The 27,041-nt window shown below is 39.3% G+C and overlaps 2 protein-coding genes across 2 annotated transcripts; one reads left to right on the forward strand and one right to left on the reverse strand.

Moving 5' to 3' along the window:
* The first annotated feature begins 3,406 nt into the window (after positions 1-3,406).
* LOC107037035 (cytochrome P450 307a1) lies at positions 3,407-11,585 on the forward strand. Its single transcript, XM_015255354.2, has 3 exons — positions 3,407-3,836; positions 7,933-8,730; positions 10,847-11,585. Exons 1-3 carry the CDS (start codon positions 3,407-3,409, stop codon positions 11,173-11,175), a joined length of 1,557 nt encoding a protein of 518 aa, XP_015110840.1. The 3' UTR covers positions 11,176-11,585.
* A 5,985-nt stretch (positions 11,586-17,570) lies between these two features.
* On the reverse strand, positions 17,571-26,947 carry LOC107037045 (facilitated trehalose transporter Tret1-2 homolog). Its single transcript, XM_015255363.1, has 5 exons — positions 26,514-26,947; positions 25,873-25,932; positions 23,250-23,385; positions 21,933-22,252; positions 17,571-18,619 (listed from the first exon to the last, which is right to left on the reverse strand). Exons 1-5 carry the CDS (start codon positions 26,547-26,549, stop codon positions 17,657-17,659), a joined length of 1,515 nt encoding a protein of 504 aa, XP_015110849.1. The 5' UTR covers positions 26,550-26,947; the 3' UTR covers positions 17,571-17,656.
* Between the last annotated feature and the right edge of the window lie 94 nt (positions 26,948-27,041).

Raw genomic sequence — 27,041 nt, forward strand, 5'->3', positions numbered from 1 at the left:
TCGAATAAATTTTCATTCATCACTATCGTTCCGTGTTACGTCATGAATATTTTACATATTGCAATATGGGAAGTCCACAACGAAAAAATCATGAAAACAATAAAGACTAGAAGATTGACGATTCTTTTACGCGATTTAAGTAAGTTCATTTGTGAAAAAATCATGCTTGAGTACAAGAATATTTTAAAGTATGAGGTCTTTCTCGGGTCATGTAAGTTGAGATGCCTGAAAGAATTAAGCAATTGAAGAAAATTTATCTGTCTCAAGAAAATATGTTTCAGATATTAGAAAATTTTTTTCCCAGTGTATCTAGGGTGACCAGGCCAATCGCTGGACTTCACCTTTTATTAAATATTCTATAAATAATAGAATGAAAACTGCATGGATTATTATCGTTATAAATAACAACACTTATGTATAATCATGTGATGATTTTTTTTTAAATATCAACATTACAGCAAGAATAAAAATAAAATATTCGGGAGGTACAGTGTTAGGTGGCGTGGCGCAGCAATTTGCTAAGCATCAGTGACAATGTGTCGTGGAGAAAGAAAAGTTCTCTTCCGAAAGAGTCAGATGTGGGAAATAGCACAATATTTTCAGGAGGAGAATCACATTCCGAAGATTAAGAATCTATTTGGCCTTGTATTTCTTCACATTCAATAAAACAAAATTTACATGTTTGTATAAACTAGATGAAAATTCTATATTCCTCCAGACCGCCCATGTATTGGCCATCCACCGTCCATCTACTGGCCCTAGCGTTCAATTATTGGGTATTTGGACGATATTCCACTTTTCCCTCATTTAATTATTCTTCTCTTCATTTTTTCCACTTCAAATTATTATTTTTTCCTAATTCATATATTCTTTCAGGCCTAGAACTCATTTTTTATTCATTCAGCTACTTCATGGATTTTAAATCCTTCAATGAAGTTCAACATTTCCTTGACCGTCCAGCTATTGACCTGTATACCCCAAATTAATAAAAAATATTTCAAGGGGAACGATCGGGAGTCGTGAGAGATTCTCTCATCACGCGCCAGATGTCGGCGAGCAGACGCGCTCCAGCTTTGGGCACGTCTGGCAAGTAGTGAGGGGTCTGGAGGGAGAAGACCTCTCGCTATCTAGTGCACCCGTAACGTGAGAAATTCTTTCACTAAATGGAATAAATAAACCATAAATGTTCCATTCGAAGTAGTCTTTACAACCTGATAAAAATGTTTTTTCAATTTCTATGAGAATTATTTCGTTTTTCGTTCTGGAAATGGAAAATAAAAACCTTGAGAAAAGCAAATGTAGAATTCGTATTCATACAAAATCCCTCGCTCACCAGGGCTGACTTCCGGGTGATGAATAAAAAAAAACAAGCAGGGGAGAGCGAGCATATGACAGCGCGTCGTATGATAGTGAGCATGTCACTTAGTGATGTCTTATTTTTTTCGCCATCAATACATTGATATATTGCAAAATATTACAAAATTTATAGCTTTACACCATTAACTAGCAGCAAAAATTTCAGATGTGTACTGCCACTTCCGTGGGTGCTATAAACATTCCAATCTTTCGAATACTTCGTACGAACGGGTATAAATATTTTCTGTCCAAATTTCAAGTTGATATCTCGATTTTTGCACAAGCTGGAGTGAGTACATTTTTTTTAATGGAAAAACGGGAATATCTCGAAAACTTTGTATGACCGGGTATATGTGTTTTGATTGATTTAGATAGAAGGCATCGAAACGAATATTTTGACAAAAAGTGAAATCGGTTGCGTAGTTTTTAAGATTTTGCATGTAAAAGATTTTCATAAAAAGTCGAATATCTCCGAACCTACTGATGTGATTGAGCCCATCTTCAATACGAACTGTTGTTATCATGAGAGAAAGATTCTGTCCAAATTTCAAGTTGATATCTCGATTTTTTTACAAGCTAGAGTGATTACAAAGTTTTTTCATGAAAAAACTGAGAAACGGGAATATCTCGAAAACTTTGTATGACCGGGTGTATATGTTTTGATTCATTTAAATAGGAGGCATAAAAAGGAATATTTTGAAAGTGAAAAAATCGAAATCGCTCGACTAGTTTTGAAGATATGTGCGGAAAACAATTTAAAAACGAATCGCTTTTTCTCAAAAACTATTAGATCGATCGGGCTGAAATTTTGCACAGGATTAGTCTTCATTAAGACCTACAATCCGACAAAATTTCAGATTTTTTGGAGTTGCTTTAGCCACTCAATCACTCAATTTTCTAAAAATTGACCACCGGGAGGTGCCGGTGGACATGCTCACCTACAGAAATTGTCGCCAAACTTGTTATTTTTACATTTCATACCACTCTACATAATTTCCAACCAAAATTGTAGGAATATGAAAATCGGACGATTACAATGCTTCCATTCGGATCCAAAAATTCATCAATTCTAGCAAAAATTTCCGTGATTTCCATCGATCCATTGATTTTCATGTCGCGCTCGTCGAGCGCATACTGTCTCCCAGCTCGTCCTTTCTCCCTCTCCTCGATCCATCAATTCTTAGAAGCTACGTGTCTTCTGGCCCTAAGTGGGTCGATGCGTACGTATAAATAACGTTCGGATAACTTGGAATCATTTGTGCTCCTTCCACTGTTACATATCTTCCGGGTTGTATCGAAACTTCCAGATCATTGCAGTCTACCTATCAAGAATTATTGCCGCGCATTGCGACATCCTACATGAAATCTCTCCCAACCACTCAAAAGCCCATTCGTTTCCACCGAGAAAAATTAAACCAGATTGATGCGCCAAAAATCATGGACCAATATCCCTCAACATCTCCTGACATTTTTTTTTCAAACGAAAGTTCGAGTCTCCAGGGAATCCCCACGAGCCTAAATGTCTCCCCCCGAAAAAATTCTTCACTCTTCCTTCTAACGTCTAGCATCCATCTCCCCATAGAATCATGTCCACCACTTCCTTACGGCTGTACCCCTCCCCTCTCGCGTTATTTGACATGCTCATCCCCCCCCACCACTCTTCTCCCTTAAAACCTGAATAGAAAATAATCACCTCAACACATGAATAATATTAAGTGTTCATCGTTTTTTCGTGTCCTACCGTTGTGTCTACCAGAAAAATCGATGCTTCGAATCCATATGTATGGGGTGTTGTAAATGTGCTGACTACATTGACTTGCTATATAAGATCGCTGTCTACCATCAAAAACCTCAGACCCAGTCCGATCGGCAAACCGTTCAGACATCTCCAGACAAGTGAAGAGGAGAATCTGAATATTTTTCTGTGGGCAAAAGTCGAAACCAATCTTTGACAATTTCACTGAGCAGTGCAAGATCATTATTTATCGAAGATATCATTCACCTGGTGAAGTTTGAAATAGTTTTCCTGTGATTTGATCGTCGAGTCAAGATGATGCCGGCAGTTTTTCTGAGCACAACTACTTATTTCCTGATAACAGCCTCTCTCGTGGCACTGCTGATGCTGCTGATTGATCATGGCAGAGCGAGGCGGAAGAGGACTGTCTCCGGAATCATTGAGGAGGGCATTCTCGGGGAGATCAAGAGGGATGAGGTGCCTGAGGCCCCCGGGCCCAAACCATGGCCAATTATTGGGTCACTCGATGTTCTTGGGCGGCATGATGTGCCCTACAAGGCATTCGGTGAACTCGCTAAGCAGTACAACAGCCAGATAATCAAGCTCAGGTTGGGATCACTCAACTGCATTGTTGTTAATGGACTGGAGAACATCAGGGAAATTCTCTACACGAAGGGCACGCACTTCGACTCGAGACCCAATTTCACGAGGTACAATCAACTCTTCGGGGGAGACAAGGATAACTGTGAGTACCTTGAATTTATTTGAAAAAAGGGTGGGGTATTGAAGTCTGACAGTCGTGAGGATATCCAAGTACTTTGGGTATTCTTTCCGGAGGGAAATGCTTTTTTACTTGTGTAGTCGAAGGTGAGAGCTGTCATTTGAGCCCCATTTGACCTCATGTTTCCGGACATTTTACAATGATTTTATTATTTACACTTTGTCGGTCTGAATTTAAAGCTGGATATGGAACCGTGAGAAAACAAAAATGTGAAAAAAATTAGAAAGTTTACTTTTCAATTTTTAAAGTTATGAGCATTATTTATAAATAATAAAAGCCATTTGTTTGGAATCGTAGCAAATTTATTCATATTCAGAATTTTACCAGAAATCGATTTCATGCCTAAACAAGTGGGAAATTGCTCTTGTATTGCATATAGTACAGCTATTTTTGCAAATAAATTAGTAATATGCTTCCCAATGGTTATTTCGCAAATTATTTCTTTCTATCATGTATAATTCATTGTTTATATCGTTTTATTATATCGAGTAAGATTTCTTTCATCATGATTATTCTTATTGTCCCTTTCTTCTACACAACCGATGCTCTTGTTTACGGTTCTATCTCTCCCCTCAGGCCTTCGATAAAATGTTAATTGGAAAATTTTATTTTTACATACTTAATGGAATTTGAAACATCACATTTGAATAAACCATCAGAAAAAAGCTCACTTTCAGGGAAATTCATGAAAAATTCGAAATTTTCAACAATCATCATAAAAATCAAATCAACCAATCTAGCTTTCATAATCATCTTTTAATTTCGATTTAATGACATGAAAACAAACATTTTAAGCTATCATTGAATTCATTTGAGGCATGATATCCAAAGATATCCCCGGAATCCTGATTTTCAAAAAATACTAAATTTTTGCAAGTTTTGAAATAAATCAAAATAACGATTATTACTATCGCCATCCTCTCCGAACTCGGTCAAAAGGACATCCAAACAAATTTCTTAAGCCATCATTCAATCAATTCAGAACATTTCTTTTACTCATCTCGGAACAACCGATTTTCGAAAAAATCCGAAAATTAAAAAAGCTAACCGATGAATTAAATTTCAATTAATGGCGATTTATAGGGCTCAAAATACCTACATTAGAAAAAAAAGATTCAACTCCATACATTCATTCGCGAACAATTGAAGAAAAACTTTATTACATACGTCCACACATACACACGTGCGGTCGAGGACTAAAAATTGCATATTTCGGACTCTTTGGATCATACTGGGTCGATACAACACGAAAAAGGCAAAAATTGAATTTAAATGATTACAAAGTTTCTATCCCAAAGCAAAAATAATAATTCCGTGCGAAGTGTCATTTTAATGACGCTGAATATTCATGATTATGTTCAAATTTATCTCATACAATTTAATTGACAAATGTGATGATTGAAAATGGGTGAATCTATAGTGTGGTCTGTGCCAAACTGTAAAAGACACTTGGATATCAAGTTGATCCTTTTGAATGCCTCAAGCCAAGACTTTTCGAACTCAACTTGAAATTTTTCTTCAAGGAAAGTTCTGAAAGTCTCAATTTGTAACTTAAAAGTTTCAATATGTGATCATAAGTCTCAAAATAATAGTGAATTTCGACATAAGGCCTAAAATAGCTATTTTCGTCACAAGGCTGAAAAGAACTTCTGACGAGTGTGAGGGTTGCAGATCGAGGCGAAACCGAGGATTGCAATCACACGAGTCGGAAAAGTTGTTTTCGTCCGAGTGACGGACATAATTTTTCTTTACAATGTCCGTAAATGGCGTTTGACGGGCACGAACTATCCGTAAATAGTATATTTCGTCATTAGTTATCCGTAAATAGTATATTTCGAACTTTTCGGGACGCTCCGCGTGTCTAAAAGTCCAATTTCCGCCACATTGTGATGAAAAATATTGTTCGTAACTCGTGAAAAAATGTTTTTTGCACTCGTTACGAAATACACTATTCTGGCGAATGAGTTGCAGTCATATGAACCAGAAAATTTTTTTTAGGCTGTGTGATAAACAATATTTTTCATCACGCTGTGACGAAAAGTGAACTTTTCGTTCACTAGTAAACAAAAAGTCTTTTCGTTTACAAGTTTCGACTTTTCGTTTACTAGTAAACGAAAAATGGCACAGTTCGGCACTCGCTGAACGTAACATCACTAACAAAAAATATAGTTCGTATACACGTGCGACGGGGTGTTTTAACTCGTGTGATTGGCAGCACTCGGCAATCGCCTCGGGTCGCCAACTTCACACTCGTTACCACCCCGTCGCACTTGTATCGAAATATACTATTTCGTCATAACGGCTGTAAACAGGGATTCACGGACCCGTAGCGGAATGACAAAAAGGCCTGAATGATAAAAAGTATCTTTTTGGGTGTATTTCCTTAAAAAATGGTACTAGAGATATTGAGACTAACAAAATCAAAATCGATCTAAATCATTTGCTAATGAGTTAATCTCCCAATCTGAATCTACAATTCCACTGTCAAGAGAATCCGTCGAATTCTCACCATCGTCCTTTCCTAATTCACCAAAAATTCAGTCCCAAATATTCACACTTCGTCCTCACCCAAAACTCCATTATTCAACTCTGGCCGTCATTTCCTCAAAATCATGTTTACATAACAAATTTAAAAATACTAATTATGTAGATGATCAGGGTCACGTTACAGTGACTTCCTTCCTAAATTCCAAAAATACACAAACCATAGAAGTCTTCAGAAGAAACTTTAAGGGAAATTCTAAAAGTCTCAATTTGCGACTGTTAGAAGTTTCAACTTGAGATCATAAGTCTGAGAATAAAATTTTTTTGGGTGAAATTATTTAAAAAATGACACTGGAGACATTGAGACTAACGAAACGATCAAAATCATTTCCTAATGAGTTAATCTAATCTCCCAATCTTAATCTATAATTCCACTCTCAAGAGGATCCGTCGAATTCTCACCATCGTCCATTCCTAATTCAGCAAAAATTCAGTCCCAAATATTCCCACTGCGCTCTCACCCAAAACTCCATTATTCAACTCTGGCCGTCATTTCCTCAAAATCATGTTTACATAACAAATTTAAAAATACTAATTATGTAGATGATCAGGGTCACGTTACAGTGACTTCCTTCCTAAATTCCAAAAATACACAAACCATAGAAGTCTTCAGAAGAAACTTTAAGGGAAATTCTAAAAGTCTCAATTTGCGACTGTTAGAAGTTTCAACTTGAGATCATAAGTCTGAGAATAAAATTTTTTTGGGTGAAATTATTTAAAAAATGACACTGGAGACATTGAGACTAACGAAACGATCAAAATCATTTCCTAATGAGTTAATCTAATCTCCCAATCTTAATCTATAATTCCACTCTCAAGAGGATCCGTCGAATTCTCACCATCGTCCATTCCTAATTCAGCAAAAATTCAGTCCCAAATATTCCCACTGCGCTCTCACCCAAAACTCCATTATTCAACTCTGGCCGTCATTTCCTCAAAATCATGTTTACATAACAAAGTTAAAAATACTAATTATGTAGATGATCAGGGTCACGTTACAGTGACTTCCTTCCTAAATTCCAAAAATACACAAACCATAGAAGTCTTCAGAAGAAACTTTAAGGGAAATTCTAAAAGTCTCAATTTGCGACTGTTAGAAGTTTCAACTTGAGATCATAAGTCTGAGAATAAAATTTTTTTGGGTGAAATTATTTAAAAAATGACACTGGAGACATTAAGACTAACGAAACGATCAAAATCATTCCCTAATGAGTTAATCTCCCAATCTTAATCTATAATTCCACTCTCAAGAGAATCCGTCGAATTCTCACCATCGTCCATTCCTAATTCAGCAAAAATTCAGTCCCAAATATTCCCACTGCGCTCTCACCCAAAACTCCATTATTCAACTCTGGCCGTCATTTCCTCAAAATCATGTTTACATAACAAAGTTAAAAATACTAATTATGTAGATGATCAGGGTCACGTTACAGTGACTTCCTTCCTAAGTTCCAAAAATACACGAAAACATTGAAGTCTCTTCACTAATGTTTTTTTCCTTATTTACACTTGACAGCGCTGGCGTTCAGCAACTGGTCTGATTTGCAGAAAAGCCGGCGTGAGATGCTCCGTGTCCACGCATTTCCGCGGGCACTCACTGCCAAGTACAATCAGCTTAACAGCCTGATCGCCAAGGAGCTCGAGTGCCTGTTGGGTCATATTGACACCGAGGCAAGTGCCAGTGTCAAGGTCGCTGTGAAGCCCGCGATACTGAAGACATGCGCCAACATATTCACGAATTACTTCACCTCGAGAAGATTTTCCAACGACGATGAAGAGTTTCAGGGAATGGTTGAGGCCTTCGACAACGTCTTCTGGGAGGTGAATCAGGGTTACGCCGCGGATTTCATGCCCTTCCTGATGCCTCTGCACGCGAGAAATTTGCGGCGGGCTGCTCAATGGGCCCAAACCATCCGAAAATTCGTGGTGACGAGGTTGATTGAGGACAGGAGATCGTCGTGGAGCCAAGTCATTCCGGAGAAGGACTACGTCGACTGCCTGATAAATCACGTGCAGACGAATGCCGAGCCGATGATGTCGTGGAATACGGCTCTGTTCGCCTTGGAGGACATCCTCGGGGGACATGCAGCCATCGGGAATTTTGTCGTTAAGATTCTGGGGTACCTGGCGCCCAGGAGACATGTCCAGGAGACAGCGCAGAAGGAGATTGACAGCGTCGAGGGAGTCGGAAATGTCGTGGGCTTGGAGTACAGGAGGAGTATGCCGTATACAGAGGCCATTCTACTGGAGTCTATCAGACTCATCGCCAGCCCTATTGTGCCGCATGTGGCGAATCGCGACAGCTCGGTTGCTGGTAAGAAACAGTTTGGTAGACGACTCCATTGATGAATGAAGAACTTTTTTTTTGGTGACTTAGACTTTGTCATCAGTAATCGTGAAATAGGGAACTCGCGTGAAGCTGTTTTCCCTAATTTTATAAAATAATTCAACTGAATTTGAAAAAAAAAATGAAAAAATTTATTACATTTTCCATAATTTCACAAATTTTAATTGAAGTTCATTAAATTCGAAATGATTCTAGAAAAAAATCAGGAACTTTTTTTTGATGATTCAGAGTTTGTCATCAACAATCGTGGAATAGGGAATTTGCATGGAGCTCAGTATTTCCTATTTTTATAAAATAATTAAATTGAATGTTCAAAAAAAAAAAAATTAAATTTTCGCTAATTTAAAAATTTTTGATTAAAGTCGAATTTGGATTCAGTCAATTGTCAATATTCAATAAGTATCCAAATTCCGAATGATTTTATCAATCAATAATTGAGTTTGGAACATTGACGATTATTTGGCTAATCGAAAAATACTTTTACAAAATTGAGAAATATTTACTCAATAGTCAATTGAAAATTAAAATTCCCAATTATTACATATTATTTTTCAAATTTCAATGAAGATAAGTAAACCTTAATTTTTGTAAGATGCAACTTCTCATGATATTACTAAATGAATGATTGATACCGATTCATGTTGTGGAGAAATATTACTGAGATTAAAAAGCAATACGAATAATGATCATCATATGTTCCAATTTATCAGTTGAATACCGTGTTGACTATATAATATAACAGTCGAATAGTGGAATTCTGTTGGCTGAAATTTGGATGGGAAGAATTCTCAGTAAAATAAATTGTATGGGGATCTCTCGTAGGGGCGTGGCCTGGTATTTGGCCGTCTGGTGGCCAACCGTGAAAATAATGCAACCAGGATGCTGGTCAGCTGGCCCAGTGCGCGAAACGTTAAAGTAATATGGTCACGGATCGATTTCCAAGATTAAAATATGAAATAATTTTTTTTCATGAAAGTTAATATCAATAAAAACCTCCTGGTGCAATTTGTGGTACATTGATCGTTTAGTATGGTTGATAAGAATTAATGAAAAAGTAGATTTTAACCCAGAGTCTTCTGGGCAAATCACATTTTTGGGTGGTTTTTATCATAAATCCAAGATTAAATTATAAAAAAAATCCCAAAAAAAGGGGAAAAAACAGAAATTTACGACCATCGATGAAAATTATTGACCGCTTGGGACTTTAGTTATAAATAATTTCTGCTCCTCGGTGTTCGGAAATTGCGTGTCGAGTAGATGCGGCAACGACGCGTTAGTGGAGTGGGGACAATCGGGCATTTTTTTTTTTTTTATGCTTATTTTATATCGCTTCGAGTCTGATGAGACTATATGGCGATTGATCAAGACTTTAAAAATGGTTAGATCTCACCATTCTACCCGGCCAGGAATCGAACCTGGAACCTATCGGGCATTTCAAATCTCGTTTTCCCTACGCTGTTAAGTTACAGCGTTGCCACATATAAAATGACGTTAGTCAAAGGAGGTACATTATTTGACTAATAAGCGAAAAATAATAAAAATAATCGATTAATTCTTATATTCATAAATTTTATAATTCACAAAAAGAATTTTCAATTATAAATCATAGTTTTTTGATTAATTTTTTTAGATTTTCTTGACGGACACTCAACGATCACTTTGGAGAGTGACCACAAAACATCACAAAACATTTATTTTCAGTAGGGAATTCATAAAATCTCACTTTTGGATTGACACACGACTTGCTTTTACATCCATACACCGAGCAATAAATGTTGCCTTTATTTATCCTTGGAGTAAACTCCATGATTAATAACATTCGATTATGTAACACAATACATTTTACGCATTCCACTACACCATAATAAAATGCCTTCGATTGCGAGAATTAATGATCAATTACTTCAAATAATAATGAAAGTTTCGTTCGCTTAATACAGCTGACAGTTTCGCATCCAAGTTAGGGAGGCGCTCAATTCAGCCACCAGAGTGTGTCTCTTAGCGCAAAAGATCCCAATAGGGAAATCAAATTCTATTTTCTATTGAATCTCCATTTAATGCTTGATATTTGTTTTTGCTGCAGGTTACAAAGTCGAGAAAGACGCCTTCATATTCCTGAATAATTACGACTTGAACATGTCCGAAGATCTGTGGATGTCGCCCCAAGAATTTATCCCCGAGAGATTCATAAAAAAGGGGAGAATATCGAAACCCGAGTACTTTCTGCCGTTCGGTGGAGGCAGAAGATCCTGCATGGGGTATAAAATGGTTCAGTACGTCAGCTTCTCGATAGTTGCGACAATTCTCAAACATTACACACTTCTGCCCGTCGAAGGTGAGAGCTACAGTGTGCCTGTTGGTAGTCTAGCGTTGCCACTCAAAACATTCAACTTTAGGTTCGAAAAGAGATGATTAATTATAATTTAATTTGCCTAAAATGTTATCTTTCATCCAAAGAACTGCGAATCGTAATTAATTAATGATTACGGAAATTATTAGACTTTAAGGTAGGATAGAATATTTTACTCGTTCTGATTATTGTTCTTGATTGTCACACTCGGATCAGTCGATCATGAAGAACGGACTGATCTTAGTATTAAGTATTTAAGGTGAATATTATATATTTTTGCGAGTGATAAGTCACGTCATCAACTCATCGACTTCATGTTTTTTTCTAATTTATTGTTGATGCGAGAAAATGAACAGTAGACAGCGGAATAATTGTGAAATCATCTCATCACTCCTCTGAAGTAAATCCAAATCGTTGACTCATACTTTTGTTATACGTCTGTTATTTAATCGAAAAAAAACAATTTACAACTTTGTGGTAATATTTATTATTTAAGACTCAAGTTTTTCGTAATAAAAAATATACAAAGATCAATCTCAATGTGCATTTATTCACGAGATCATAATTCAGTCCTCAATTTCTTGAAAATTATAAGGGTTAAGGTGTATCCGTAAAAAACAGGTTTTTCTTACGATTGGCCCCATTTTTTCATAGTTTATAATATTCCCCAGTTGATAAAAAAATAGTAAATAATGAAATGCGGACTTCTAGCATGCATGGCAGGTCAAACGGGGGTTATGTCCCCCCCCCCCCCAAATCGATTTTTTCATCTTATGAAAAAACGGTTCTTATGATGTTGTGAAACAACGAATCTGTGGTAGATTGATAAATTCAGAATACAGTGAATTTTTTGTAAAATTTTCTAGTACGTAGTTTCTGCGATATTCCCCCTCTACTGGGTTCCCACTTTGTCGTAGTGAGGGGCCTCGGTCGCGGGCGGTGGAGGTCTTAAGGACTACCGCTGCCCGCGGTCGCTAAGAGGAGTCCACCCAATCCATGTGTGTGAGCGGCGTAAGCCATGGCCTCGGCCATACCGTGCCTAAGGATGCGTGGCACAGGGGGAGCTGTGTCGCTAACGGTGCCTCTCAGAAACCTGGGCGACCTCTGAGAGTAGTCTTGGGTGTAACCCACCCGAGACAAGCCAAGCCCTGGGCAATCGCGGCAATGCACCAGGTGAAAACGCTTAACCGCGGTACTCGTGGGACTAAAATGGAAACCAATTTAAAAAATCTTAATATTGAAAAAGCAACTTCGGGTGGGGCCAGCGATGGCGAACACACGAAGTCTGACAAGGCTGACCAGTCTGGTACCGATGTGAATCGGGTCAGACTGAGTGGAGCCGAGAGAAGACGTCGCAAGAGAGCGAAGCTGCATCAAACCTCGGGGGCGATTGCAACCTTGACGGATGCAGCAGCGAAGGTCGATGAGGGGGGGGGGGAGGGGGCTACGAGGAAGGCAATAAAACGCCTTCCATCAGAGCGTACTACGCCAAGCCCCTCAGTCAGACCGAAAGAAAAGAGAATGAGAACGCAGGATCAGGGCACATATGCTCAGAACACTACGAGCTCATTCAAGTTTGCAGTTATGCCGGAGTCATATCCGGATCAGAAACTGGGCACTGAAGAGGTAACGGAGGTGAAGAAACTCCTGAAGAGGGCCATTCTGGCGTTACCTGACGGGGTGAAAGCACCCACCTTCAACGGTGTCTGGGAAAGAGAAGGTGTGGCAATGGTGTGCTGCACTGATGAGGAAACGGGAAATTGGCTGAAAAGCCTTTTCCCCGAAAACAAAATAGCTGGACTTACTGTACGTGTGGTCGCAGCCTCGGAGCTTCCCAAGAAGCACAGGGTTGTACTACACGTGGAAGACCCAGATCTAACCGCTCAAGAAGCACTGTGCTTCCTTGAGAAACAAAATGCAGGACTGCAGGCCAGAGAGTGGGTTGTCGCTCGGGGCAGTGAGAGTAGGGACGCGAAAAGTGCCCACTTCGTTGCGCTGATAGACGACCGATCACTCTCTGTTCTGAAAGCCTGCAACTTCAGACTGCACTGCGGGATTCAAAAAGCAACTGTCAAGCTGCTTGCGAAAGACCGTGGTGAAAGTCAGAAGAAGGGTACATAGAGGTACCAGGAAAGTAGTCATCATTATGGCTGCAACCCGGGTGCACATTGTACAGATAAATTTGCATCACAGCAAAGCAGCCTCGGCTACTCTAGTCAGGCTGTTAGCTGGGATGCAGACTGTCATAGCAATGATCCAGGAACCATGGATAGTGGACAATGCTATTAAGGGCCTCAGTGGTTGTGGCAGAATCTATCACGCAAACACTCAGGAGAAAATTAGATCTTGCATTGTTATTAAAGGACTAGACTCTTTCTTCTGTTCACAGGCTAGTGAGGGAGACCTGGCTGTGGCACAAGTGGATCTGGGCCTGGGACAAGGCGAGGAAATGAGCTTGGTTGTAGGGTCAGTTTACATGCCCTATGACTCGGCTGAACCACCTCCTTCGAAAAAAGTAAAGGACCTATGCAACCATGTGAAGGAAAGGGGACTTGAACTCCTGCTAGGTTGTGATGCCAACTCGCACCATGTAGCATGGGGGAGCACCGGCATTAACGGCAGGGGGGAAAGCCTCCAGGAATTCATAATGGGGGCCGGTCTAAACATCCTTAATAGGGGGTCAGAACCTACCTTCATAGATCGGAGACGACAGGAGGTCATAGATATCACTCTGGGGACGGATAGAGTGGCAGACATGATTGGGGACTGGAGGGTCTCAAAGGACCTCTCAGCGTCCGATCATCAAACCATAAGAATGTCCATCCACACAGTGAAAGAAACGGAATGGGTGAGAAACCCAAGACGAACAAACTGGGGAAATTACCGAGAGAGTCTATCTGACAATCTCAGGGATATCATCCTCAGATTTAACAACAAAAAGCAGCTGGAGGAGGCTTCGATTGCCCTAAACCAGGCCATCATGGACTCCTTCGAGACAAACTGCAAGCTTATCCCGAAAGGGCAGCCCACTGAGACTCCTTGGTGGTCAGAGAGGCTCGGTGGGCTGAGGGGCAAGGCTAGAAAAGCTTTTAACAAAGCTAAGAACATGAGAGCGGGCCCCCGTAAGGAAGACGCATGGAAAACTTACAGAGGCTTGCTCGCAGATTACAACAAGGCAATAAAGGCAGCCAAAGAGGACTGCTGGAGGGCTTTCACAAGCAATGTGGAGAGTCAATCGGAGACCTCTAGGCTGGCAAAAATCCTTGGAACAAACAAGACTCCATATCTAGGGAGCCTACAGGCACCAGATGGCAGCCACATGGAAACCATGGGAGAGACTCTGAAACTCCTAATGAACACCCACTTTCCAGGCTTCATACAGGCCCAGGAGAGAGATAAAGAAACAATGCAAAATCAGAGGGATGTCTACGAAACCCATGATTGGGCATTGGCAAATAAAGTAGTGCAGCCCTGGGGGGTCAAGTGGGCCATCAAAACCTTTGAACCCTTCAAGGCACCGGGACCAGACGGGATCTACCCAGCCCTATTACAGGAAGGGATAGAGACTATCACGGGACCCCTAACCAAGATACTCAGAGCTAGTATAGCCCTGAAACATGTCCCTAGTGTGTGGAATGAGACTAGGATAGTATTCATTCCCAAGCCGGGAAAAACCGGTTATATAAAACCAAAAGACTTCCGTCCTATAAGCCTCACATCCTTCATCCTGAAGACCCTGGAGAGGCTGGTGGATAGACACATCAAGGCCGGGCCCTTGGCTGACAGATCCCTCTCCCCCTGTCAATATGCATACAGGGAGGGAAGATCAACAGATACCGCCTTACATCACCTGGTGGGACTGATTGAGGGACAACTGGCGGTCAAGGGTTTTGCCATAGGCGCCTTTCTGGATATTGAGGGGGCTTTTGATAGCACTTCGAATCCGGCTATAGAAAAAGCCATGGAAGAACGACAGGTGTCCAAGACTATCATTGCTTGGACACAAAACATGCTGAAAAGCAGAAGACTGTCGGCAGGAGATGGGAGGGCATGTGTGGAGAGACGTCCGACTAGGGACTGTCCGCAGGGGGGAGTTCTCTCCCCCCTGCTATGGAACCTGGTTGTAGATGGACTTCTAAATCAACTAAGTGAGGCCGGCTTCCACGTCATCGGTTTCGCCGATGATGTGGCAGTTGTTGTGAAAGGCGGATTTCTGAGGGTGCTAAGGGACCTGATGGCAACAGCCTTCAATATCATTGAGGACTGGTGCAGGGTAACTGGCCTATCGGTAAATCCAGCCAAAACAACAATCCTGGTTTTCACCAGAAATTATAAACTGGAAAAGATCCAACCTCTGAAGCTAAATGGCTCGGAGATTAACTACACCAGCAGAGTGAAATATCTGGGTGTCCTCCTGGATAATAAACTCAGCTGGAAAGAACATATCTGTACTCAGAGAAATAAAGTGTTTGCCTCTATGTGGGCATGCAGGAGAGCTGTGGGCAGGACATGGGGACTCAATCCTAAAATGATGCTCTGGCTCTACCAAATATTTCTACTTCCGAGACTGTTATACGCTGCGGTCGTCTGGTGGCCGAGGGTGAGTAAGACGGAAACAAGGAACCTGTTGAAAAGCCTACAGGGAACCTTCCTGAGGGCTGCAACAGGAGCCATGAAATCGACACCTACTGAGGCGCTAGAAATAGCACTCAGTATCCCACCCCTCGACCTTAGGGTTGTGAGTTGTGCTACCACAACTGCATATAGACTAAGGTGCCAACTAGAATGGAAGATGACGGGCCAAGGCCATACAAGGCTTAGCCTAATCAATGATCGACCCTTCATAGGTAAGACGGATAGGATTCCTAGGAAGTATCAGATCAGGAAAACTTTCAGAACGAGTATACCACCCAGACAGGAGTGGCTAGACTCGAAACGTAAACCAGGACCAAGAGAGGACTACTGGTTTACGGACGGCTCTGGCTTCAATGAAAGTTTTGGGGCAGGCATCTACCGTCTGAAAGATGGCTTCGGAGAGAGTTTTCCGCTGGGCCATCATTCAACCGTCTTTCAAGCAGAGATGCTGGGCATACTTAAGTGTGCAGAGTATCTGAACGCGAGAGACACAAAAAAGATGAAAATATTCATCTGCAGTGACAGCCAGGCGGCGATACACGCCCTGGAAAAACCCACTACAGAGTCACAGGTGGTGTGGGAATGCATGCAGGCATTGGACACACTGGGTAAAAACAACCGGGTCACCGTAACCTGGGTGCCAGGTCACCATGGGATTCTGGGTAATGAAGAGGCAGATAAGCTGGCCAAGGAGGGTACAGAAAGTGTGCCCTCACACGGCCTGCTTGGCATGCCCTTCGCAGTGGGAAAAACTCTTATTAAAGATCATTTCCAGCGGGATCATGTCAGGCGTTCGGAGAAAGTTGCGACCTGCAGACAAGCGAAACTGCTTATGAGAGGGCAACTAAGAGTTAGAACCAAAAAGCTTCTGGAGTTGCACAGAGGGGATCGGAGGGTAGCAGTAGGGCTCCTCACGGGTCATATAGCTCTCAGAGCTCATCTGTTCAAGATGAAACTGGCAGAACAAGAAGACTGCAGACTGTGCGGAGGCGATAAGGAGGGCGTCATCCACATTTTATGTGAATGCCCCCTATTAGCACTCCGTCGCTATAAAATCTGGGGCCAGGCTTTCCTGGAACCAGAGGACTTACAACAAGCGGCTGTCACCAGCCTTATTAGCCTAGTGAGAAACACAGGGCTGGGGCTGTGTGACTGACCGAAACTAAGGCGGAAGTTACAAAAGATCGTATGATTTAGGTGACTCTGGGCGCTTTAAGTGACCAGCCGCACTTTTTCTATTCTATTCTTCTTCTGCGATATTGAACTCTAAAAACTGGAAATTTTGTGAAATCATTTCTTATTCAATTCAAACAATTAATTAACAAATAATTTATTATTTGATTCAAACAGTTATTGTTCCTTTCATCAACAACATATGAGGATAGAAAACTCACTAACTTCTGGGAATGCTATAAATTAAGGCATTTAGAATTTTTTCCGGAAATCCACAGGGACCAACTTGTGGATGGTATTGTTTCGGGATACGCCTTAAGTTCTAACAGATGAGAAATCTCTCAGTATTAGAATGAAGTACAGTATGTGAACACAATCCATTCCCCTTGTCTTCGCACGTACACTGACAGACAAAATTAGTTATTGTCAACAAATGAATTTAGTTGAAGGCTAGGGTCTATTGATCTCACCAAATGTTCATTCGTTAATAGTTAACGAATGCACATTTGAGAATTCTTGTTTGACTCGACTTTCACCTTTCAAGTGAACCATTCGTGAACTATTACCGAATAGTTATTTAGTCATATTCAACTCTACCATTCGTTGATAGTAAACGAGATTCGTTAACTATTACCGAATATTTATTTGGTCATATTCAACTCTACCATTCGTTAATAGTTAACGACTCTCGTTTGGAATGAACGAATCATTCTATCAGTGTATTGCAACGTCGTTCTACGCAGCAGTCATGTTCTTCATCGGCACTATTTTCTCCTTCTCCATAATCTGCACCTCAACAACATGTTCCCTACGTTTCTTGGAGAACAGCACATCAATGTCATGGAGTGTCTTTCCCCTCGTCTCCGGCAGGAACATGGCCACAAAAATAGTCCCCAACAGCGAGATAATCGTGTAGAAGAAGAAAACCCCGTGTTTCCCCATCGAGTGTAGCATACTGGGATAAGTTTTAACCGTTATGAAACTAAATATATACGCCGCACAGGTTGTCAAACCAGAGAGAACGTCCTTGACCTTGGCTGGAAATATTTCGCCAATCATGGCAAAGGGTAGGCTCAAGAATCCAATGGTGCTCATGAAGATGTACATGAGAATGCAAATCGCCGGAATAAATCCGTGATCGTTAATTTGTTGACCTTTTCCTTGTAAATACAAGTAAATCGATAGAATTCCCATGAAAATTGTTATTCCAGCCCCGGATGCTATCGAGGGCTTCCTCTTGCCCCATATCTTCGAGACGTAACTCACCAATAGGGTGCCAATGACTCGCGTCATTCCGATCAAAATGGCCCCAACGAACTTGTCCATCTTCATTCCTGCCTCGGCGGTAATATCGACGGCGTAATAAACAATAACAAAAATACCGGAGAATTGCTGGAAGAAGAAGTAAGCCAGCATTATTACGAATGGATAGAGAGAACTGCGCTTGGCGATGTTCTTCAACAGCGATTGCTTCTTCTTATTCTGGTGGTGTCTTGTGTGACGAAGTTCGGCTTCAACTTCGGCGGTGACGGGGTGATCCTTCGGTACACCACGAAATTTCTTCATAACCACGCGGGCCTCGTCCATGCGCCCTCGGTCTCTCAGCCAAATTGGCGACTCGGGGATGGCCAGGATGGTGATGATTATCGCCGCCGCTGGGAAGAGACCGCACAGAAGAGCTATCAGACGCCAATTTTCCTGAATTCAAAGACAAGGTTTTTTTTACTGAAATTTGTCGGGCTGTCAATGCATTTGGGATTACGTGTGGGCACTTTATTGAGAATTGAGTTGGAATTGTACTGAGTCTTTTAAAAGAATAATGTGACGTTTTTTGTCGGCAATCTATTTCGTCGTGCTTGACTTAGAATTATTTCCGTCCTAAACTTGAATGTCTTGTATTATAAAAATCCAAATCGACTTCTGGTGATAAAAATTTGGTGCTTGAAATTAAGGCTCCAACATTAAGGGCCACAAGGGTCAATATAAGAGTCATGAGGGTCAGAATAAGGGTCCAAATAAGGGTCGGATTACAGGTCATCTGAGTCAGATTAAGGGTTATAAGGGCCGCAGGATTAAGGGTCAGATTAAGGGTGTAAATAATGGTCCGATTAAGGGTCACAAGGCTCAAAATATCTCTTTATATAATAAAAATCCAAATCGACTTCTGGTGATAAAAATTTGGTACTCGAAATTAAGGCTCCCATGTTAACATTAAGGGCCACAAGGGTCAAAATAAGAGTCATGAGGGTCAGAATAAGGGTCAAAATAGGGGTCAGATTACAGGTCATATGATTCAGATTCAGAAGGGTTATAAGGGTCGCAAGATTAAGGGTCTAAATAAAGGTCACAATGGTCCGATTAAGGGTCACATGGCTCAGAATATCTCTTTATATTATATAATGAAAATCCAAATCGACTTCTGGTAATAAAAATTTGGTACTCGAAATTAAGCCTCCAAAATTAAGGGTCACAAAGATCAGAATAAGAGTCATGAGGTTCAGAATAAGGGTCCAAATAAGGGTCAGATTACAGGTCATATGGGTCAGATTAAGGGTTACAAGGGTCACAAGATTAAGGGTCTCAATAAGGTTCACAATGGCGAAAATAAGGGTCACAAGGGTCATTAAGGGTCGCAAGGCTCAGAATATTTTTTTATATATTAAAAATCCAAATCGACTTCTGGTGATGAAAATTTGGTCCTCGAAATTAAGACTCCAAAATTAAGGGTCAAGATAAGGGTCACAAGGATCAGAATATGGTTCCAGAAAAGGGTCATGGGGATCACATGGGGGTCACATGAAGGTTATATGGGGGTTGGCGAGCGGAACGAGCAGGGGGCGTAGCCCCCTAGAATCTAATAAGAAGCAATTTTAAAAAACTTCTGTACATATATATTTTTTTACATTATAATATTTAAAAAAATATGGGGGAGATTGGGACAAAATGAAACAGTCATTTTTCGACTACATTTATGTTTTGACGACATTTATATATTTGTTCTTCGTATTTTTGATTCTCGATCATTTTCATGTTTTCGGTTTCTTGGTTGAATTTTGTTGTTGTTGAAACAACGAAATATTTGAGTAAGAAGCAATTATTCATCTTTGAGGCTTTCAAATTCGAACCAAACAATTATTTCCGATTACCGAGGAACAAAAAGAGTGAAATTTCGAGGTGAATTGGCATACAATTGATCAATGCCTCTCATTTCTTATATCACCAGAGAAGAATGCTGCGTTCACTTGCTCTCCAGTAGGTAACACACTAAAGATCCTCTACTGAAAATTATCAACGTGAGATAGAATCGACACGAAACCCCAAGTAGGCAATGAAGATTTCGGAATTATCAACAAACCGGTTTGAAAATTCAAACCGAAAATAAAAGATATTGAATGATGGGTTGAGGCGGTTTATTAGTCTCGATCGCTATCTCAATTCCTGTACTATCTCCTAACTCATATCATCAAAGCAGAATTTTATGGTGTACGTCTATTACACAACTAACACTCTTATTCTGAGCCGTGTAGATTGAAGATTAGGATCTGCGAATTCGTCCACCCCCCTCGGGATTATATTCAAATTAAACATTAATGGAAATGAGACTAAGCACTATAAACGTGTCACAATCCGCACACTTGCAAAAATGATTGTGTAGCACTAGCAAAATTCTGGTGCGGCACCAGAAAAATTATATGTAGTAGCTCCAATAATGTTTACTAATACTTATAATGTTTACCCGGTAATGAACGATAATTTTTCTGCACGGAGAGAAATATTCAGGAAAAATTACGGAACAATTCACGTAATCCGCAATGGGGAATCGTTTTCCGACAATTTTTATAAGAATGGAAGAGCAGAAATCTGGAACGTTCAGTGAATTTTCAGGTTCATCACCGAAAAAAGTACGAAATTGTCACGTAATTTTTCTCGAAGAAGTAAAATCTTACAGACACTTCCCGACTTATTATGCCTCCAAAATCAAAAATTTTTGAACGTTCAATAATTTTTATGAAGCTGGTGAATTATTTCTACGTTTCGTTCCGTGAAATTTCGTCGTTGGGGAAAAATTACGGAACGACTTGTTGTCCCTACACTGTCAGAGATTTTTTGAAATTTAAGTAACAGATGCATTTGAATTTTCAATATTCGGAACTTGAATTCAATTTCAGACTAAATTGCTCATGGAATTCCTGATTCATTTAGGAAATTCAATAAAATTAAGTTTTTCATAATGAATGATCATTGAATTTTCAATGACAATTTGGATTTTCACACCTATCATGAAAATTAAGCATTACATTCAATTGAATTTTCAAGAGATTAAAAATTCAGAAGAAAAGTTGCCTGAATTTTTACGATTTTCAGTAATTTTCATTCTTGCATGAACCTGAGAAATCAAATTTCATTGAGTATTCAAGAAAATTGACTGATTTATCAATAACAAGATCAACGACAATTCCATGTAAATTATTCATTGTTAAAAATTTCAAAATTTTTTACTTGAAAATTCAAGAATAATTTTTTAACAACGTACAGCGGTGAGTCATTAGACGGGTGGTTAATTTTTACGGAACAAATCGTAAAATTTACGAGGCGATTCGTACAATTTCAGTTCTGACTCACACTTTTTATTGAATTTTACTTTGCTCGCGGATTACGTTTCGAAACGTAATTTTTACGTTTTTTGTTGGTAATTTTTATTGACCTTTTCTCTCCGTGTGATGCTGCACAACAACATTTCTAGAAAATTTTCCCCACCGCAGATGATGGTGATTCGTGGAGCAAGGGAGCCATTCGTTGAAAAATATTAATGCCGTAAATTCCATTATTTCTATAATCTCAGCCCCAGGTGAGAACCAATCACCCCCTAGGTCCCAGCACGACAGAGGGTCGTCTTTGCTCCTATTCCGACTACTCACAGCGAAATATTATTTTTCATGGGCCATTATCACCGTATATCCAAATACAGAGTACATAGGACTTGATACCATTATTGTCCAATTTTCCCCACCTGTATGAAATATCCGAATATGTAAACCATGAGAATTCCGATGGCTATGGCCATGCTGCTCCACGTGACCATGGTGCTCCTCCACTCCGAGTCAGCAATCTCAGCTGTGTAAACAGTTGCCGGTACCGAGGCAAGACCCGTGGCGATTCCCCCGACAATCCTCCCGACAATTAATTTCTCGTAATTGGTAGACATGTAGATTAGTAACCATCCGATTAACGAGAATGTCGATGTCACCAAGAGACTCAGTCTTCTGCCTCTTCGCATTACGAAACTGGATAGAATGCAGCCAATGGGGGTTCCGAAGGCAGCAGCACTGGCTGTTAATCCCAATTTTTAATGCAATTGTTTATTATCACTTTTTGCTTCCGAATAAAAGCATTGTATTCGTCAAATCTGAAATTTTCGATTTAAAATGTTCTTTCCAATGTCGATCATGAGATTGATTGCATCATTTGGTGTTGAAAAGATTTATTATGAAACCAATATTCAGGGAAAGGTAAACAATTTTTAACGTTGGGGCAATGTTTGCACTCAACGTTGGCAGCCAACATTGCCTCAATGTTGGTATTTTGAAACCAGTACTCAGGGAAAGGTAAAAAATGTTAAAGTTGGGGCAATGTTGGCTGCCGACGTTGAGTGCCAACATTGCTATGACGTTGGTAACCAACATTACTCTAACGTTTGCAGTCAGCATTGCCACAACAATGCTGGTCAACATTACTACAATATTGGTAGCCAATATTACCTTAACGTTGGTAGCCGACATTGCCCCAACATTGGTAGTGGACATTACCCCAATGTTGATAGCCAACATTATCGTAACCTTGGCGGCCAACATTACCACAACGCTGGTAGCCAACATTACCTTACCGTTGACAGCCAACATTGCCCCAACATTGCCCCAACGTTGATAGCCAACATTACCGTAACCTTGGCAGCCAAAATTACCACAACATTGGTAGCCAATATTACCACAACATTGGTAGTCAATATTACCTTACCGTTGGCAGCCAACATTGCCTTAACGATGGTAGCGAACACTGCCCCAACGTTGATAGCCAACAATACCGTAACCTTGGCAGCCAACATTACCACAACGGTGGTAGCCAACATTGCCTCAACATTGCCCTGACGTTGATAGCGAGCATTGCCCCAACGTTGATAACCAACATAACCGTAACCTTGGCAGCCAACATTACCACAACGTTGGTAGCCAGCATTACCTTAATGTTGACAGCCAACATTGCCCCAAGATTGCCCCAACGTTGGGGTAATGTTGAATTCAATGAATCGTTTTTAATTTTGTACACCCACCGATCCAAGATCCTTGATCGTTATCAATCGTCACATCGCTCTTGCCGCTCTTCAGGACTGGGAGTATAACAGCGCTGTAGCCGAACCCCATCGCCGGTCCGAGTATCGAGATATTCGCAAAAATACTCATTGTCATCTGTGGGGCATCGTAACAATCGTATTTTATCCATAAGCTCTTTGCAATATTAGTTGCGAAGTATTATCAGTGAGGAAGACTTTACGAAACTCGACAAAACAATTTACATAATAAATCGCGTGATGTAATCAAACATTATGGAATTTATAAACGTTTCCATTAGAACGAAATTCAAATGACTCGGTTTTTTTTTACGTTTTAATTGGGAAGATAACAGGGTGAGGCCTTGCGGTTAATCCCACCCAAGGAGATGATAAAATTCAGTTTTATTGTTTCGAAGGAAGGAATTCCGAATGATTGATTGTGGCAGCTATTCTCAGATAATCGAGATCTCAGATTTTTATCGGAAAATTGAGATAAATTACGAGGAACACATCGAGAAAATTATTTAATCCTATTAGTTTAATTTGTCGCATTTAAGAAGTTACCGATTTTCATTGACAGATTTTTTTCTCAGCGCATCAATGCAAAAAGTGATGAGAAATTAGCGGAAAATTATTGTATTGCATATAGTATAGTTATTTTCGCTAATAAACGAGCGATATGTTTCCGAGTGATTGATTTGCACATCATTTCCTTCTATCATGTATAATTCATTGTTTATTTAATTTTATTAAATTGAATAAGATTTCTTTTCAACTAATTTGGTCAGATTTTCAACTTAGTTGAATGTTATCATCATCATTATTCTTATTGTCCCTTTCTTCTACACAACCGATTGCCTTTTTTACGGTTCTATCTCTCCCCTCAGCCCTTTGATAAAATGTTAATGGAAAAATTTTATTTACACATACTTGAATGAATTTGAAACATCACATTTGAAGAAACCTTCAGAAAACTCACTTTCAGGGAAATTCATGAAAAATTCGAAATTTTCAACAATTATCATATATAGCTGTCGTAATCATTTTTTAACTTCGACTTAATGGTATTAAAACAAACATTTTAAGCTACGATTGAATTCATTTGAAGCTTGATATTCAAAGATATCCCCGGAATTCTGATTTTCAAAAAATACAAAATTTTTGCAAATTTTCAAATAAATCAAAATAACGATTATTGCTATCGCCTTCATCTTCGAACTCGGTCAAAAGGACATCAAATCGAATTTTTTAAGCCATCATTCAATCAGTTCAGAACATTTTTCAGAACAGACCTACGGACGCGGTCTAAAAATTGCATTTCCGGACTTTTTGGTTTATAATTGTCGATGTAACACAAAAAATCCGCCCTCAAATTTAAACGATTACAAAGCTTCCATTCGGAAGCAAAAATTGTAGTTCTGTAAATTAGTCATTGGTTGAATGCAGAAATGTTGGTAATGTTTAGAAATAACTTGGCAAGTGGGGACTCCACGTGCAACACAAGAGACATCGGTTTAAAAATGATCGAAAACCGGTTCGCGCAACAGCTGAATCGCCCGCGATAATATTGTGAATTGTTATGAGTAAAAATACACTTATACCAGATTACGAGAATTCCCACAATTTATCGAGTGATTAATTCTCGCATTGGATCGGCTAATAACCGGTGTCATTGATTTGACGTTTTTCTAATTGAATACGATTTCATTTAATTCAAATTTAAGTTTTGGATTTTATTCTTCAATTGTTCGCTAATGAATGGATGGTATTGAATCTTTTTTTTTTTAACGTAGGTATTGTTGAGCCCTATCGATCGCCATTAATTAAAATTCAATTCATCCATTAGTTTTTAAAATTTTATAATTTTTTCAAAAATCGGTTTTCCCACGATGTCTAAAAAAAATGTTTTGAATTGATTGAATGATGACTTAAATTGATTGAATGATTGGATGTCCTTTTCATCAAGTTCGAAGATGAAGGCGATAGCAATAATTTTTATTTTGATTAATTAGAAAATTTACAAAAATTTGGTATTTTTTGAAAATCAGAATTCCCAGGATATCATTAAATATCATGCGTTAAATGAATTCAGTCATAGCTAAAAACGTTTGTTCTAATGCCATTAAGTCGAAGTTAAAAAATGATTACGATAGCTATATTGGTTGATTTGATTTTTATGATGATTGTTGAAAATTTCGAATTTTTCATGAATTTCCCTGAACGTGAGCTTTCTAATGGTTTCTTCAAATGTGATGTTTCAAATTCATTCAAGTACGTATAAATAAAAATTTTCTATTAACATTTTATCAAAGGGCTGAGGTAGAACCGTAAAAAAGACAATCGGTTGTGTAGAAGAAAGGGATAATAAGAATAATGATGATGATAATGTTGAACTAAGTTGAAAATCTGACAAAATAAGTTGAAAAGAAATCTTATTCAATTTAATAAAATGAAATAAACAATGAATTATGTATGAAAGAAGGAAATGATGTGCAGAATAACCATTCGCAAGCATATCGCTAATTTATTAGCGAAAATAACTACGCTATATGCAATACAAGAGCAATTTTCCATTTGTTTTATTTCCGTTGCGGATGAATGAACTTAATCACTATTTACTCACTTGATGGATAAGACCGCGACGCTTTTGTATTTTCAGTTCCTCCTCCGAACTAGGCTCGATCTATTCGAACGAAAAAAGACTCGGTGAAAAGGACATTGAAACCCTATACCAGTTTCTTCGTAACCCAAAACCTTGATATTCCCTCACCAACAAGAATATATTTTAATTGTTATTATTACTACTTTCCAGAGATCTCGGATTGCAGTGCGTATTTTTCTTGCGGTGATAATACATTTTAATAAGGAAAGTATGAGATTTAGTTGGAGGTTCACAGAGAATTGAATTCACCATTAATTATTTCAGTAGGCGTAGTGGCAAAACGGTCTATGTCGACTTATCTCCCAGTTGAGTTTTTGAGGAATATTTCCGAATGTAAGGGAGATAGCGAAAGTTTCGTAATCATATTTGTTGTAGGTCTCAATCGGCTTTATAAAAAAGGTTATAACAAAAATTTTGCTGTCTCTCGTAGATTCCAAAATATTAATTGAAAACTGGCCAATAGTCAAAATTGACTTGAACCGTTTTACCACTTCGCTACTGATTTAATTAAAAAATTTCGAATGCTGTGGAATTTTCTTCGGAAAAATTGAATTAAAAATGTTGTTTTGTGTTTTGCATGAATTTGTTTTTCAATTACTCACCTTAATCTCCATTGCCTCGTTGTGCTCGTTCATCATTGTGATTAGATTATTTTATTTTCTCCTCAGTCAAACTATTATTTCAAAATAAAAATTCACTCCCCTTTCGTTCTCCAATAAAACTCGATTATCAGATAAATTATGCACTTGACTGTTCAATTATTCAAGTACAATTTTTTCACAGCTACTGTAATTATAAATTCAACTGATCAGTCTTGGGGAAAATTATCGTGACATGTTTGAATGTCTATTCATTGATAAACATACAACACGTCAGAGAGAATGGGAGCGAAAGTTCGGGTGAAGTGCAGAGTTGCATCTGATGGTGATTCGAACGAGAGGGGAGAGGGCACTTGCGCCTGAGACTCAGCCGGTACGAGTCTCAGTCGGCGACTGAACAAATCGTGGAGTGGGACAGTTGTTCTGGGTTAGATTGGATGGTGAAATGCATGAACATGTGGAGGAGGGTGTGAACGTAACGGAACGAGATAGCGAATTCGTTGAAAAAATATTTCATCGTTATGAAGATTG

This window comes from Diachasma alloeum, unplaced genomic scaffold (genome assembly GCF_001412515.2).
Source record: "Diachasma alloeum isolate Michigan unplaced genomic scaffold, Dall2.0 Dall_scaffold_00213, whole genome shotgun sequence".
Classification (NCBI taxonomy): Eukaryota; Metazoa; Arthropoda; class Insecta; order Hymenoptera; family Braconidae; genus Diachasma; species Diachasma alloeum.